The sequence below is a fragment of the Cyanistes caeruleus genome, chromosome 13 (assembly GCF_971803275.1).
Source record: "Cyanistes caeruleus chromosome 13, bCyaCae1.hap1.1, whole genome shotgun sequence".
Classification (NCBI taxonomy): Eukaryota; Metazoa; Chordata; class Aves; order Passeriformes; family Paridae; genus Cyanistes; species Cyanistes caeruleus.
Window position 1 is genome coordinate 19,495,518 of NC_141713.1, and position 17,283 is coordinate 19,512,800.

The following is a 17,283-nucleotide window of genomic DNA, read 5'->3' on the forward strand; positions in this document are numbered from 1 at the left end:
TGGGATCACTGTCCTTGCCCTCTTGGAGAGCTACCCACCATGTCCAAGCATGACCATCCAGGCTGGACAGGCCTCGGAGCGACCTGTAGTGGAAGGTGTCCCTGCTCGTGGCACGGGGTGGGACTGGATGATTTTTAAGGTCCCTTCCAACCCAAAACCCAAAACCATTCTGGGATTCTACTTTGCCCAGGTCACACTTAGCAAGCTGAGATCAGTAGCAGTGTTTTCAGTGTTTTGTTGCTGGTGTGACCTTACAGCCATTGGTGTGGAACATCCCCTGTTCTGTTGTCCTCCTCCAAAATCCTGTCACCAAAGCCGGTGGCTGTGGAAGAGGTAGACACGGGCAGAAGGCTCAGCCAGTGTCAGGACAGTGTGATGGGCTGGTGTGGCAAGATCCATCCACTGCCAGATGCTGGAATTCCCCTTCTTCTCTCCAAAATAATGCAGAAAAGCCCCAAATTGATGCTTTGCCTCTATGGCAGAAAACATTTGTGAGTTTATTAAAAGTATCAGTAAAATTCTCCCATCTTGATAAACAGAACAAGAGAACCAAAGGCAGCACATGTTGGAGGTTTATTTTGTTTTTTATCTAACCTTGATGGCTTTAATTAGCCGGATTTGAGCATCTACCTTCACAGATGTGGAGCTTCTGACAAAATGATGGTGGAGTAAGAAGAGCCTCTCTCACACAGTCATCCACATGTACACACTTAATATTTGTACAGATATTTTTTCAAGATGTGCTGCCTCTTCTTGGTTTCTGAGGTTCTTTCCCCATCCATCAGGCAGGTGAAGTGAGGGAGCAGGGAAATACCCAAAACATGCTTCTTTTAATTAAAGGTTCTTTGCACTCTTTGTCTGAACTCCAACTGGATCTCCTTGTGCTTTTATGCTTGCAATACCCAACAGGGATTTTCTGGAAAAATCCCTTGCTTATGTCTAAGCAGCTCTGCGAATTTTTGCTCTGCTTCCTTTCCACATCATCCTTTTAGTTGTCTCCTCTATGCCAAGCAGATGCTTCTGGAAGGATAATCAGCATTTTTTCTTGCTGGCTTTGGGGACTCTTCTTTTCTTGTGCTCCTGATACCCTCCTAGTGCAGCTTTTGGTGATTGTGTGATTGTCCTCGTTAGCTTGAAGGTGAAGAGCAGCAAAGTGGTGTCACAGTGAATTTTCTTTGGTACCTTTGTGTTCTGCCTGAGTGATGCTTCTTACAGTGCTTCTTACAACACTCCTCAAATGAAGGAAGCCAGGATCAGGCAAGCTGTACTTAGCTGAAGGGTGGAACTCTTCAATAATTTGATTTTTAATTCTTCTTATCACTAAGTTTATCAATGAGGATTGAAATGGTCCAATAGAACTGCGTGTTAGAACTGGATTTGTTTGTGAACTTGGATTAAAGGAACACTGTCAAGCATTTTAGGAAAGAAAATTGGATGATTGACTTTTTCTGCTGTCATCAATACACATTTATTATGCAAAACCCTCTAATTCTTAGCAATAATGGAAAAAATGGTGCTGTTCATACAAACTACGCTGCAGAGACTTGGTTTTGCTGGACCTATATCCTTGCTCTGATGAAGGTTTTGTGGTCTCGAGGCTGTGCCTGTCCTCGATGGGCTCTGCAGTTGGATTTGGCCAACAAAGGTTGTTCCTTGGATAATTCCTGCTTAAAAATAATCCCACTGGCTTCTGCAGATTTATTCCTGAAGCTGATCACAAAAAAAACAACCCTACTGCCCTCAAAATAATCAATAAAAAAGACTGCATTTGCCAAATGAAGGTGACAGCAACCAAAAGCTTGGTGTTTGAGGTCTCACTGGTGTTAAGGTGAGGAAGACGTTCCTTGACCGTGTTCCTGCAGAAATGCAGACCAGTCCTTTCCGACGGTTTGATGTGTTGATATGAAATGCTGCTGTAGATGCTGGCACAAAGTGACTCCATGGTGACCTCCCCACACCTACCTCCCTGGGAGTGTGGCACATCCTGGGCTTGGCCAACAATGGTAGAGAGGCTCTGTGTGTTGGTACATTGTCACTGGCGTCACCTCTCCGCCACCCTGTTGCTCACAGCTGGGCATCAGAAATCCTCCTGGACACACATCGACGGTTTCTTCCAACCCAAACCCATCCTGCCGATCTCCAGACACTGTGTTCTCTGCCTTCAGGGAATATGGAAATGCTGCTTAATGCAAATAATTTCTGTTTTTCCTTTTAATTGCCAAAACGTAGCACTGCAAAATGAGAATTCCAGGTGGTTGTGTCATGGAGCATCTGGACAGGGATTTGTGGGTAACACCAGGCAGAGGCATGGAAAGGACTTTAAAAATAAGTTAATAAAAGTAAAGATTTATCTAATAATCCTCTTTTTACCCAAGTGATCTTGGAGTGATTATTAAGTGTTTATGCTCTGTCTAATGAGGATTATAATTGGGACTGGGATGTAGTCCAGCCCATTGCTCCCGTGCCACAGCTCAGTGTGGAGGAAACCGCAGTTAAATTGTGTCAAGCGCAAAAACGCGTGACCCTCGAGCTCCTTCGGGCTTGTTCCTTCCCCTCTCCTGATTTCTGCTTATAAAATCTTTCTCTTCTCTCCATTATTTTTTGTTTTTATTTTGCTTCCCAAGGGCATGATGATGCAGTGCCATGTGCGGTTTTGAAAAGTGTGGATAGTTTTAGCTTTCTCCACCACCCAGTTCATCAGAGGAGCTTAGAGATCCTGCAGAGGTGCAAGGAGGAGAAGTACAGTAAGGCTCCACCACCCGCCCTCCCCTCTGATACCACACTCACACATCCAGAAATGGAAACCAGGTGCATTCCATGTAGAAAGGATAAAAAACAGGCCTGAGGAGTGCTCCATGATCAAACCAGCTGCCTTAGAGCAGTTTTGAGCCTATTGGGAAATATTAGGTAGAGTTGGAAGAGTCAAATTAAAAGCAAACCCGTATCTCTTGAGATCTGACAAAAATCATTTTGCTGGCAATTTCCCCGTTTACTCGCTGACATTAATAAAGAATATTCCTGATACAAGGCTGGTACAGCTGGAATTCAATTTAATTTGGATTTCATTGGATTTCAGAAATATCTTTAGCTTGTGAAAATAATGTCTCCCAGGGCTTTTACTTAAAACAGAGGCATTGTCAATGTTATTTTACAGAATGATGCACTTGGTCTCCATTTCTTCATCTTCACTCCTCTGTCATGTAATAAACTCATCCTGCATGACAACATGGACATTCTTGCCTGCACTACTCTATTTCATTTTTATATTTAAATAGATATTTGGTGCTCTCATGTTTAGATATATTATTTTCCTACCATTATTCTCTTCCTTCATGTTGTGTGTTAAAGCTGACAGAAATAGAGCTTCTCTGCATGGGCAAAGCTTCAGCCCAACTTGCTTAAACTTCATGAAATTTAGGTGTAAGTGGAAACTACCTTTTTTTTTGTACAGCTGAGCATGGTAAGTACAGTAGGTGCATGTTAAATCTTCATAAATATGGGTTTCCTGTTAGAAACCTTCTATCAGATGTCTGTGCTTCCTGCAGCATGTGGGGTTGGGGGAGCAATGGTGGTTTAGGTCTTAATTTAGGCTTTCATTCTTAATTTAACTACATTATTTTCCCCTACTAGTTCCCAATGCTGCTGTAAGAAAAATAAAAAGGAGTGATGCTAAATTTTATTTGATTTTAGATTTTATTAAGTGGTGTCATGCTAAGGGACCTTACTGATACTACTAAGAAACGATTGGAAAGGAAAGTGGTTATCAGCAGAGTAGTTTTACTTGCAATTAATGAATCAATTTAATTCTTAGGTTGGCTCAACAATATGGGCAATTTTGAGGGGTTTAGTTTGCAGTTCCTTAGGTGGGAAAAAGGAAATTCATACAACTCAAGCGATACTTAGAGCTTTAATTTAGTGGGAAGCAGGAAGTTGAGCTCAATGTTGGGCTCAGCACCTCAAAACCTCACTAACACAGACTATTTCACACAATTTGAGATCTCTTAGGATAAATCCAACCAATGGGTCTAAGAAGAAGAGCATTGCCGCAGTTTGTGAATTAGCATCTGACCAGGCAAATGAGTAATTCATGTTCTGCATTCAGAGATCCTTCCACCTTCCCATGGGGTGTGCTCCTGCTTCCCCAGGCTCCCAGCCTTGGAAAGCTGAGGTGGGCTTGGGGCGTGCATAGCGTTCCGGTTCAGAATCCACCCACAGGCAAGCTTGGCCCTGGGGACTCAGCTTTTCCCACAAGTCAGATGAGCTTATACATCCACATCATCCTTGAGACAGGAACCAGGGTCATCTCCTTGTCTTGAACTGTGCAATTAGTTCTGAACAAAGAGAGAAACAAATTGGTTTGATGAGTTTACTGAGATTCCCTGTAGGTCCCTTGGTGTTCAGCTTCTGGAGCCAACTGGTCACCCTTCCCTTACCATCAGCTGCTTCCCTGGAGCCATGGAGCCCACCAGTCCCTCCACAGCAAGGCACTGGGTTTAGACACCTCTGATTCAAGACTGGAACTCTGCTGGTTGACATTCACCCACAGGGAGTAGACAGGGCTTATCCAAAACTCTTCTCAACAAGAGCTAAGACCTGTTTGATAAATCAGTCCATCTTGCTGAAACACTCCGGCTGAAGGATGGGGAATGTGCTTGAAAAATCAGAATAATTTTCTGCCTGAAGTGTAAAGCAGATCAGGCTGTATCTGAGCTGGATGAAGGGAGTGAGAGGTTGTTGCCATTCACACATTGTTCTTTCCTGCTATTTAATAGCCCATATTCACCATACACAATCCTCAAGGCCGGGTGCAACTCACCAGCTGAAGTCTAAGACCTTTTTACCTTCTATTTATAAAAAGCCCCTTTATTTCCCAGAAATAAGAAACATGTCAGCTTTTTTGGCTATATTGCTTTTTTAAAGAGCCAAGTGATGGCACAAGGTAGAAAAGTCTTTATACTTGGTGTATCTAAAGCAATTCTCTTTAACCCAACTTGTGCACTGTGACCTTTGTCAGTCAACAAGTCACTTAAGGTGCTGAGCTGGCAGAACCATGATGCAGTTTAAATGTTACCTGAAAGCCTGAAATAGAAATTCCCTTTTCCTGAGCAATGCAAGGATGCAGGGATAATTTGATACAACCTTGTCTTCATCACTTCAGCTTGACTTGTTGGGCTGGAAAGTGTTTTGGACCTTTTCTTTGGTGGGGAGTGCAGGGAATGGTAGGAAGACAGATTTTGCTCCAAAAAGATATTCTAAAAAATCTTGGAAATACCAGTGAAATCCCATTTTTCATGGACTCCTTTAGACAAGAAAAGCCTTCTGGGCCTTAACAGGGGAATATCCAAGCGTATTAAAATATATTAATCTATATTAAAAATAGATCCAGCTAGACATTAGATGCTTTCTTAGTCTAAAACTAGCTACACAAATTACTAATGCAACATTTTAAGCAGGCTCCTGGTTATTCCCATTTTTCCCTTTTTACAATTGAGTTTCTGTGCTCTAAATCAGGACTTTGGACACAGAAATGCCAGTCTTGAAAGAGGTACAGGAACACTCCTAGGACAAGAAATGTAAACCAAAAATGGCTTAAACGGCAAAAAGCAGAATTGAAAAGGATTTTGAGCTTGGGTGTTGTTAAGCACTCAGATGCATTTCCTGCCATGCTTTCCAAAAACCTCCAGTGCTGGAGATGCCAGACCTCAGCAGGAGTGATTTGGTTGGTCCTGCTTTGGACCACAGGCTGGGTTCAAAGAGGGGGAGCACACCCTCAAATTTTCTTTTGTTGGCATTTCCATGTCCAGAATATTTGGGCACCTTTAGATGCAAAAACTTAATCAGGTGGACCATCAACCTTTTCAGGGATCTTCTGCCCACTTCAAGATGAACTGCTTCTCCTGTTCATCTTCAAGATGAGCTGTTACAACACCTTACCAGGGCAAGGAAGGCGGTAAATGTCCTGTTCAAGTCACCGTTGACTTTGGTAGGAGTTCAGCTTCTCCTCAGGAATTCCAGGCTCAGAGCAGCAGGACGGGCTCAGCTCTAAGAGTATTTGCTTTGTGTTCATCTTTCGGAATAACAAATCGCCAGGACATCTTTCAGCTCAGCACCTGGGCTGCACAAAATAGTGGAATTATAAATATGGGGAGGAGGGGATATGCCATTGCTTCCTCCTGTCCTGCTACAAACCCTAGTTTAGACTTTTTTCTTTTTAGAAAGCTTTATTTTCCCTTTTTTTTCCCACTGTAGATGTCTCAGGGTAGAATAAAACACCTTTTCCCCATGCTGTGGTGAGAGCTGTGATTTTTCCTGTCTCACAGCAGTGATTTTGAGACAGTTATAAAATTGCTCAGCTGTTTTCATGTCAAACTCCACATTATCAGATCTTTACATTTCTGTGGTTTGGTGACTTGAAGTGTTTTGTTGTCTACAAAAATTGTCTTCGTAAGTGCTTGGTTACAAAACATTTCCACTTCGGGGAAGACAACAGCTGCTACTGTAAGCATGTATGGCAGCTTCCTTGGCTGAATATAAAATAGATACTTTATTTAATATATTGTTTTATTAGACATATTTTATTACAAATAAATTATTCCAGGTATCAAAGGATATAGGCTCAATTGGCAATCAAGCCTTTGTGAAATAGTGTATAAAGTATTTCCTACTTGCTACACATGTCCATATATTTGGAGGGAGGGAGAGAAGTGTCTAAGGAGTAAATGCCCATTTTTTCAAGCATTCTAATTATGTCCAGGTGTTTTGCCCGTGCAGCTGGGTTATCCCATGCACAGTGGAAAGCTCGGGAATCTCTTGGACACAGGGAACATGAGTGGCTGCTCCCCCCCATTAGCTCCTTCCCTCACCCCATTTTCTGGCAGGGACAGCGTGCCCCTGAAGCACCCCATGTGTGTGTGGGAGGGGAATTAGAGGCTGGAGCAAACAGTGTTACTCAAAGGGTGATGACTCTGGCAGGGAGGTGGGACCGGGGAGCGATGGCATCCCTGGCACCTGGCTGTGCCCGGCATGTGCCAGGACACGTCTGCGCCGCTCGGCGCCACAGTCAGGGCTCAGCTATGGCTCTGCTAATTGTCTGTGGGGATGGCTCTGCTAATTGTCTGTTGGCTGTGAGCCAGCTGGAAACGTCTTCTTCATGTGCTGCTTCAGGTATCACTCGGAAGAGCCCGCGGACGCCGCTCTCAGACCTCCAGGGAGTCAACACCATCAACGAGAGGAGCCCACGGTAAGGCTTCTGCTTTCACCTTGGCATGGCCGGGGATCTGGGGTGGGAGGGCACCGTCTGTACCTAAAAATGGCTGTATTGACATTTCTCCCATCTCGCCTTTCAATCTTCTCTTCGTTCTTTCTCCGCCATATGATGGGATCTAAACACCTTTCCCGACTGAGCAGCAGTCAGGGAAAGCAAGTTTCCTGTGACAGAGGCAGCAGTTGGTGGTGGTGGGTGTACTACGAGGGGAGAAGAAGCTTTAAAAAATGAATGAATGTGCCAATATCAAGGAAATAGTCATTTAAGGAGGACAGGTTTGGGTGCAGAACTGCATGCAGCATGTGGTGGCTCCAGGCACCCTGGAATGTGGAAAACCTGGAAGGTACGGGTTTGAGATGGTACTTTGCCAAATGCTTGCTTTCAAGAGGAAAAAAAAAGCACATTTGCTTCAAAATTGATTGATTTTTACAGATTTTATGTATGTTTTTATTTTTAATTCCTTCCTTGAAGTTTCTGACCATTTAAGCAGCTACTGAACGAGACTCAGATCTACACTTGAGATACAGATCTGTGCCTCTTCTGCAAAGCCTTTTTCATTCCCGTTCCAGAATTAACTTGCTTGTGAAGCCAAAGTCTTCATTTCCAAGGCATGTCTGGGCACTGATCCTTTTCTCAGCTACTCTTGTGCTATTCCTCCACACATCCCAGGAGGTCTGATTTTCCTAATACCCCTCTGAAGGCATAGGGTGCCTCTCTGCTTCCCTCTGAGCTGGGGAAGGAGCACCCTCAGCTCCTGCAACCACTGCTTGGGGCTGCAGATATTCCAGCGTGTCTTTATGAGAAGCCCAGAACAAGTCAAGAGGAGTCTGAGTCTTGTCTCCTGAAATGTGTCCAATAAATCAGTTCTTGCATCCCAGTTGCTTCCCTTCCACACAAAATTAAATATCCTTCAAGGATGTTATAAAGGCTCATTTTTAATAGCTTTAATGCCAAACAGCCACAACAAAAATTAGATACACATAGTTCCTTTTTTTCTAGAAGAATGTCCTTCCTCTTCCGAATTCCTCCCCTTTGAGAGAGGCAGTGACACCCTCCTGAAGGAGAACTGAATGTTCTCACATCATTACAAGTCCATTTCAGTGGTTAGAGAGAATGGGATTTACTTAAAATGGTGGGATTGAATTCATAAATTTGTGCCACTTCTCGAGTTTGAGCAGAAATCCACAAGCAGTGTCACCCTGTCCTGGGAAGGAACCTGGCTGTCCTCACCTCAGTCTTTGCCACCTTCCTTTCCTTTCTCTAATGCTGCAGCTGCTGGGGCTCTGGCGGGTTGGGTTGTGATGACACTCGGTGCTCAGTAGCACTCGAAGCAGGGAAGATTGGTGTCTCCAGAGGTGACGTTCCAGCACCTCTGATTGTGCAAGTTTCCCTCAAGATAACGTAATGTGAAACTTTGTCCCTTTGGAGATCTTCCCTTGTAGATAAGAGGATTCCTGCAGTTCCTCTATCCAGCCTTTGCTACATGAAGAACATCAGTGAACTGGGACAGGGCTTTTCTTAACTGCCCAACTCCAGCTTTGGAGGCACTTTAGGAATCTAAAAGGAGCTTTGGCTGCCAACATTTTCGTAGCTCAAAATATTTCAATTATCTCAGCAAAGGGATGTTCTAAAAGCAGGGAAACTCTTCCTGACCCAGGCAAAGAGGAGGATGTGTTTATTTACTGTGGAGTTCAGCATGTGGTCAGCTCTGCTTATGTGACTTAACCCATGCCAGCACAGCAGACAAGTCAGCCTAAACAGCCAGAATTGAGGAACTGTGTTTTCCTTCCTCATCGTCAACAGCTGTGTCCTATCAGCAGCCTTAATCTGAGCCTTTATTTGCAGAAAATGGGCTTTTGGAATAATCCTAACTCCTGTGTTCCTCCTCCTGTGGTGCCTCAGTAGCGTGGTCCATGATCTTCACTTCCCTTGGGCATCTTCAGTAATGGATTCCCAAATGTCTCCTTTTCCCCATCCTTTTGGAAGTACCAGATGTCTCAGAAGATTTCCAAGGTCCAGCTGGGCTTTCAGAGTAGGCAGGTGATTTTGATCCCTTTCATTGTAGCTGCTCTTGGTCTGGAGAGTCATGTCCCACATGATGAATATTGGTATTTCAGGTAAATGGCACTTGTTGAGCAGGAGGAGGTGAGCACAGGAGTGCAGGTAACACATCTGGAAGAGAGATTTGCTTTAGCAGCTTCCCAGCAGATCAACTGGCAAGCAATTACGGCTCCAAATTAAACAGGAATTGCTTTCAAAGCCATCTCATGATCATGTGGTTGCTGATAAGTCTTGTCATGCATCCATCCTACAGGATAGCTCAAGGCCTGTTTCTAAAAGCAATTTTGAGGCATGACATCACTCAGGAAGTCACTGTGGAGGCTTTAGGAAGCCAAGTGCTCTCTTCTGATCTCAGAAAAAAGTGGACAGGTGGTTTGCACATGCTGGGTGGGAAACCAGGCTTCAGCAGATGTTCCAAATGCCTTCCCCAGCTGCTGAGAAATGAACGCCAGGCCATGCCTAACCAAAACCACTTGGGCTGGTTGGGATCCTGCTGGTTTGTGCTCGCCAGAGACACTTTCATGTGCAGGGGTGTCTGAGCAAGTGTTGGTCTGGAAACAGCTGGCTGGGCTCAGTGAGGTGATTGACCCTGAAGTACCAAAAGCCTGCATCTGTTGGCATGTGAACATATCCATCCTAAAGCATCCACAACCATCAGAGCTGTCATTTTATCTCTTGGGTTGTTCAAAACCACATGGGAATTTCTAGGGTTTTCCAGAGAGGTTGGCCAGGATTAATGGTATTGTACATCCCAAAGGTGGCTGTTGAGCTTTAGTGGTTCCCATCAACTGGTGTGTTTTTTTTCCCCACCTGCCAACAGGAGGGTTTTGGTGGATGGATGTAAAGAGAAAAAAGGTGAACAGGAGAGATCACTTGGATATTCAAACTTCTCTCTTACAATCCATGAATGGAATGCTTAAGAAAGCAGGTCCTGGAGCACTTAGCCAGGGGTTTTTCTTTGCTGTGATCAATCCTTCCTTATAATAGTGGTCCATGTCAAAATGTGATTTAATAGGATCAGCAAGGAATTTGGGAAGTGCTCAGATGAGGCAGTGAGGTGCCGTTGCTCTGAGGATCTGGCTCCAGGCTTTGAGCTGGCTGAACATACAGCTTTACATCCTTTATTTTTTAATTTCCATGTGGCACTTGAGATTTGCCTTTCCTCCAAATCAAAGGACTGCTTTGTTGTCAGACCTCAGAAGTAGCTGGCGCCTGAGGCCGCGTTTAAAGCACCGTGTCCTTCAGCATCCTCATGACCTGGTACAGCCTGGAGTCTCCTCCTGTTCCTTTTCCTCCTGTCTGAGATAACTTGGGGGCGGGCAGGGGTGGGCATTCCAGGCCCCACATCCTTCCTTAGATTGCTTTTATTTTGTATGATGATTTCTACAAGACTGATAAAAAAAATTAGAATTTAAAAATCCCCAACAAACCACTAAAAACACACCAAGACAAAAGTATTTTGTTTGGGTGCTGTCCATAACGGGCTTCATGTCCCCCAGACACCACTGGAAGGCTCCTTATCTCTGGAAATTGCTTGTCCTAATGTGTAATTTGGTCAAGTATCTGTTTCCATCCCTCCAAGACAGGATTTTGCTTCCTCTACTCCTTCCCTTTAGCCCTTCTGAAGCCAGGTGAGCATTTCTGGAGACCACAGCAGTTAGGCTCCATGGCAGCAGGAGCCAAATTGAGTGACTGATCTGTAATCAGGTCCCAGAGAGTGATTTTGGGTCAACCAATCCATCCATCTGGGGCTGACATCCATCTTTGTGGCAAATAAGGAGTTTATTGCGAATTAGATTTGCTTTTTCTTTTCCTAACGGGATGATTGTGTGAATTTGAGGAGACAGAGTCAGCACCAGATATCATGGCCTCATGTTCTTCAGACCACCAAAGGTATCCAGAGATATCTGCAGACTCAAGGTTTCTGTGTGGGAGAGCTGGAAGCTGTTATTGTCCTGCTGATAATTTGTTCCTTTTGTGAATATTTGATCTTTGAGAGGTGCTTTAGTAAACAATGGCTGTCTGGCACCAAGGACTCATCCCATGGGAGTGAATGAAAACTGGAAAGAAAAAAGCAGCAGCTCATTTTCTACCAGTGGGTTATTTTATGATCTCTTTTTTTCATAGAACCGTGTTTTTATCTCTTCCTAACGCTGTCTGGTGTTTCAGGGATGCCTATGCAGTTGGCTGGAATGGCCGGATGGGGATGAGGCACAACAGGCTTGCCAGCCCTGGCACCTTCCTGGACAAAGATGGGATATTCGTCAACGCGACCAACAGCAAACTGCTGGAGAGGGCCCATGGCATCCTCATGTCAGTACCCAGGAGGGGATCTGGGCTTGCTCCTGGAGCATAATGAGCAGCATGGGAAGTTAGGGGAATGTAAATAGCCAGGAGATAAAACTCTCAGGGCACCAAGTAGACTTGGAGGTGTTTCCCAGTTGGGTCAAAGCAACCCCAGTACATTTGACATGTCTGATTTAACTTGTCTCATTCATTCAGAATGACAGACAAAGGAAGGAAGAGAAGGAACAAACCTGCTGGTCACACCAGTCTGGAGTTACAGCAGCCATGTAATGTAGTCACACCTTTAACATCATATCAAAGTTTCCATTGTAAATTACCTGGGCAGGTGATGTTGATGATTCACACTGCAGCCTCTTAGATGGTTCGGGGAGCATCCCAGGGTGGCTGGAATGAACATGGAGATTGGAAAGCAGGAGCCTGGTCAGCCATTTTGTGACTTGGCTTCTTTGCTCTTCCCAAATTCCCAGCATGCCATCACTTCCAATGTAACCATTCCCATGACCTGGATCCATTTCCCCTCAGTCTGCAATCTGCAGGGGCAGCCCCATTTCAGTGCCAGCTAGGGGCAGCAGCTGCTAGTGGGGTTTGGAGGGGCTGGTCTCATAAACTCCTCCATTGCACAACTGCACTGTGGATTAATCTGAGCCGTTTGTTATCTCCCCAGGCGAAATAAGAACTTCAAATCCAAACCCAGTCTCCCAAAGGTGAGTGAGAAGCAGCCTTTTCCCCCTTGTGGTCTGTGGGTTAAGGCTGTAGCACAGTGATGTGATGCTGCTGAATATGAAGAAGACCATTGTGTCTACACCCAGACTTCCGTCAACTCAGCTCTGTTCAGGGCTCTTTAATTCATATAAACCCAAAGGTTTTCAGCCCTGATTTCTGCTGGGAAAGAGAGATAAGAGCACTTACATCCTCTTTGAAGCTGCTCTGGCTCCTTTTACCTCCTGAGGAGTACATACATGCTGGTGAAATTTAATAACCAAATCTCAAAACTAAAATGAGCAAGTAAGTGATGCAGGAGAGCTGATCACTTCCTGATAGACAACATAGATACTGATAGACAACAACCTTGTTACTTTCCCTCTGTCTTGGCTACATTTATTATATTTTTAGAGGTACCAGGAGATCTGCTGTCCCTAAAAGAACAATGCTTTTTGTGGTCCTCACTGGTGCTGCATCTATGGTCAGGAACAGAGCACCAGGGAAGTACCATACATTTTTTACTCCTCTCTATGTCCATCTCGTACCTGGAGAGACACCGAAGCAATTTATCAATGAACTGCTCATTAACAGTGAGGAGAATCATAAAATCATGGAGTGGTTTGTGTTGGAAAGGACCTTAAAGGTCATTCAGTTCTTCCCCCTGCCATGGGCAGGGACACCATCCACTGTCCCAGGGTGATCCAAGCTCCATCCAGCCTGGCCTTGGGCACTGCCAGGGATCCAGGGGCAGCCACAGCTTCTCTGGGCCCGGGCCTGCCCACCCTCACAGGGAAGCCATCCCTCAGCGTTCCCTGTTGAGATTACATCAACTAATCTCCCTGTGAGGGTAAAGGAAGGATGTAGCAGATGGTGTGATGGTAACATCTGGGTTTTCTATGAATTCTCTCTTTTTTCCGCAGCACTTGCTGGATGTGAAGTCCCTGAAGCACCTCACAAACCTGACGCTGCACGACCGCATTACCAAATCTCTCCTCCACCTCCATAAGAAGAAAAAACCACCCAGCATCAGCGCCCAGTTCCAGGTGAGCCCTTTGCTTTGATGGAGAGAGGGGAACCAGCTGCTCTAGGCACAGTCCTGCCCCATCCCCTGCAGCATTTAGGTCATGAATCCCACTGAGGGCTTGAGGGAACTGGGAGACACAGCAGTATTTAAAGGGTGCAAATGGAGAGAAATAAGAGTGAGGATGGGGATCATAGGTGGGACATGAGGATGAGCTGCAGAGGGAGATGTTGGTGCATCCCTGTTCTCTGGTACCTCATATTGTGGAGCTTTTTCTCCAAATCCAGAAACCGCAAAATCACCAAACCACAGTTTTTGCAGTCTTTTTACTCTCATGCAGCATAATCTGTTCTGAGACAGAATGGGACTTCTAATAGGGGCAGAAAGGTCAGACAAAAGGTCAGAACCCTGCTGCATTATCTCCAGGCAAACAGGTGAATTCAGAGGAGGATCTCGTGTTGTCAGTGCGGTGTGCCAGTCAGCAATCCCGGGGCTTGGTGCAGGGAAAATAATTCTCCAAGGGCTTGGCAGTGCTGGGCTCACAGTTGGACTCAATGATCTTAAAGGTCTTTTCCAGCCTAAATGTGATTGTTCTATATGTGCATCACAGCTTGGAAACGGCTACAAGACATGTGCACGAGCAGCTGGTGATAATAGAAGGCAGCTTTTCACTTAGAATCTGGGTTCTAAGCAAGCCTGGGTTGGTTTTGACTTGTAATTTTGACTGCTTTGGGGTTTTTTTGGAGATGTGGTTTATATTTAGAAAGTCTCAGTGTATAGGTGTGGGTAAGATTAAATAATTAAAAATATATGCACACATACACATGTATATATAATTTGCATAATGCACATCTGTATATTTTATATATATATATATATATATATATCTTTAGCCTTGCCTAATCTAATGGTATTCTGGTCAAAATTCATTCCTGCAGAGTTTAATTCATACCCACAGAGTGTTTGAAACAGGGATGTCTTGGAGAGAAAAGCCTTCCCAAGACCTATTTATGCTCCCTACAAAATTCTGAAAAGCTCTGGGAGGCACAATGGATGTTTTTTGTATATTTTCACAGCACATTCAAATCAAAGACTCCTAATTTCTTTGAGCACTTGTTAAAGAGAATCATTCTGAGGGATGAAGCAGCAGCATTGCTTTTTTAACCAAGAGCAAACTAATAAAACTGCGGTGCACGGAACTGGGTCACAGGCAGGAAACACAAATGTTTCCTATCATGTTTTTTTTTTGTGATGAAACACTGCTTTGTGGCTAATGCCTCAACACCAGGCTTGCAGCTGCTCCATCTCCTATGGATTTCCATTATCCCTATACTTAGGATAATCTATAGGGGAAATAGTGCCTCGGAGTGTGTGCCAGGATGGCTTTCAGGATGGAGAACTATGGTTTGGTTATACCAGAACTGTAGAGCTCCCCTTGAACCCACGTGCAGGTGGTGCCCTGGAGACCGGGATGGAACAGTTCCTAAAAGGCTGAGTACAGGTGGAAAAGAAGTGGGTGGCTGGAAAGTTTTGCTGGCAGAGGGACAAAGGAGACGGGCACAGGGTTAATCCAGCGACCTCACGTGTCCTTTGCACACTCCCAACCACCAGATGGCAGAGGGTGCCTGGACCATCTGCCTCACACAGGATGGGGGAATGGAAATGCCCTAACCCTAACCCCCTCCTGTGGGTCCAGCACATCCCATTTCCACCATTTCCAGCACTGGGAGCACACTGCTCGCTGGGCTTGCAGCAAAAGGGTTGTGTCCCTTGAGCACCTCAGGATGCTGCAGGGTCACTGCTGGTCGAGAGCTCCCAATGGGCTTCTTTTGTGTAAAAAAGAGTCATTTCAGATTTTAAGAAAACCAGGAGCATGCCAGCAGAGGTCTGCCACGTCATGGTATTCCTGCTGCTCCCTGGGACAGCAGCAGCAATATTTGCATGAAGTTAATGTACATAACACAGCTGCGTCACACGTGCCTGGATCCATGCCTTGCTCCTTCCAAAATCCTGGAAGAAATCTTGTGAACAAAGTTTTCTAAACATGAAAGGCTTCCCATAAAGATGTCTTTGAAATTATCAGAAGGGAAAAAAGGCTTCCTGTGAGCTATCTGTGGGCAAAATGCTTCTTTGTAATACCACACCAGTTTATTAACTCCCATATTCCAGGATTAATAACTCTTATAGTAAATATAACAGGACATCCTTTACGTGATTGAATTTTAGACTCTATTAAAATCAGGAGTAATGTGAATTCTATGAACGCTGTAGCACCTTACCAATGTCATGTTTGTAATGTGTTCAACAATTAGAGATACTCAAAGTATTTATAGGATACAGCAAAAAAATGGCTGAGGAGCCTGGCCAGCACCGATGGACTCGGCACACTCTGGTTTTCAGCCTGGTTTTATTCCAAGAGCTGATTCATCCCAAAAAGTCAAAGGTTTGCAAGGTGAAGGGATAACTCAGCATGACATCCCGCTGGAGCAGCTGGCTGTAGAGTGATGCTAATGTAAATTCATTTTTATGGGAGAGACTTTAATGGTGATGAGTAAAAAAGGGGAAATAGAAAAATGGAACCAGGAAATCTCTCAATTCTCAGTGATCCTTCAGTCAGGAGCAGGCCAGCACTGAAGTTCTTGTCTAGAAACAACCTCTGAAGTGTTCAGGGTTGCAGGCTTCAAAAATTATTGTAAATTCCCAATTTTCCCTTGGCAAAACTTCCATTAAGAACAATTCATTTTTAAGCCAACGGTAGTTTGGACAATTAAAAATCAGAAGTAAATCCTGCCTAGAGTCACTTTTGAGGAAGGAAAATTCGGTTTGTTTAAAGAACATTAGTGGTTATTTGGTGCCAGGTGTAAATTCTTGTCTTGGACCTCCCATTCATGGCAGGAAGAGGCTTGTGGTGTAGAGTGGGATGGGAATTTGGGCTCCAGGGGAGCCAGAGATCTGAAAATCCAGCCCAGCATTGTATTTATCTTTGGTTTCTTTGTTGGGGACAAAGACAAAATCAGCCAAGTTGCTTCTACTAAAACACTCTTTTCGGTTAATAATTTCCCATGTGCCTCATTTGCTCACAATTAATTCTAGTTTATGTTTGTTTATGATTTAAACATTTGGATTTTCATATATTTCATTCTCCTCCCCCTTCGCTGTGTCTTCTCTGTTGCAGGCATCCCTCAACAAACTGATGGAGACCCTTGGCCAAGCAGAGCCGTATTTTGTCAAGTGCATCCGATCCAACGCCGAGAAGGTAAATGCCATCCTGTGAGAGCAGTCTTGCTGGAAATCAGCTTGGGAATCTTTTGTCCATTTTTACAGGGAGTTAAATAGGAAAGAAAGCCTCGAATTGAGCTGGATTTAGAAGATTTGAGCAAGGGGAAGCATGGATTTATCACTTGGGTGTCACTCTTGATAAACTGCACTGGCTCTTATATTTGTAGAAATACATGTATGCAAACATAGTATTTTAATTTATATGAAAAATATATTTGCTTTAATCAATTTAATTAAATTAATTAATTCAATTTAATAAAATTAATTTGACTCCTTTGAAGGTTCTGACCAGCCATAAGAGAGATTTATAGAACCATGAATTCACTTGTGCTGGGTCTGAGCCCTAAAGCTTCCCTAAAATAAAGTTTCCATAAGTAAAAGCAGATACTTTTAGAATAAACTACATTGATCACACTGATTCATATTTCTTAAATTTGACTTTACATAATTGTGTCATGGACCAAGGACCCTCAGTTCAAAATGTAGGGATGCTTTGTGGATTAATCCTTCAGTTTTACCCAGCTGAAGCTTTTAAAACTGAAGCTTTTTGCATTGGAGATTATTTAATTGCTCAAAATCTCACCCATTAACTGTGCCCTTTGGCGTTATTCAATTCAAATGCAAAAAATCTTTTTTTATGGCTTTATTT

General features: G+C 44.1%; 1 protein-coding gene across 26 annotated transcripts in view; it reads left to right on the top strand.

The window, feature by feature from the left end:
* Positions 1-17,283, top strand: part of MYO9A (myosin IXA) — a 171,924-nt gene that overhangs the window by 128,010 nt on the left and 26,631 nt on the right. For all 26 annotated transcript variants that reach the window (XM_086848501.1, XM_086848505.1, XM_086848504.1 and 23 more), the window contains 6 exons: positions 2,625-2,744; positions 7,165-7,240; positions 11,495-11,638; positions 12,297-12,336; positions 13,255-13,377; positions 16,531-16,611. In XM_086848501.1, coding sequence (XP_086704627.1) covers positions 2,625-2,744; positions 7,165-7,240; positions 11,495-11,638; positions 12,297-12,336; positions 13,255-13,377; positions 16,531-16,611 — 584 coding nt within the window. The remainder of the gene's footprint in view (positions 1-2,624; positions 2,745-7,164; positions 7,241-11,494; positions 11,639-12,296; positions 12,337-13,254; positions 13,378-16,530; positions 16,612-17,283) is intronic.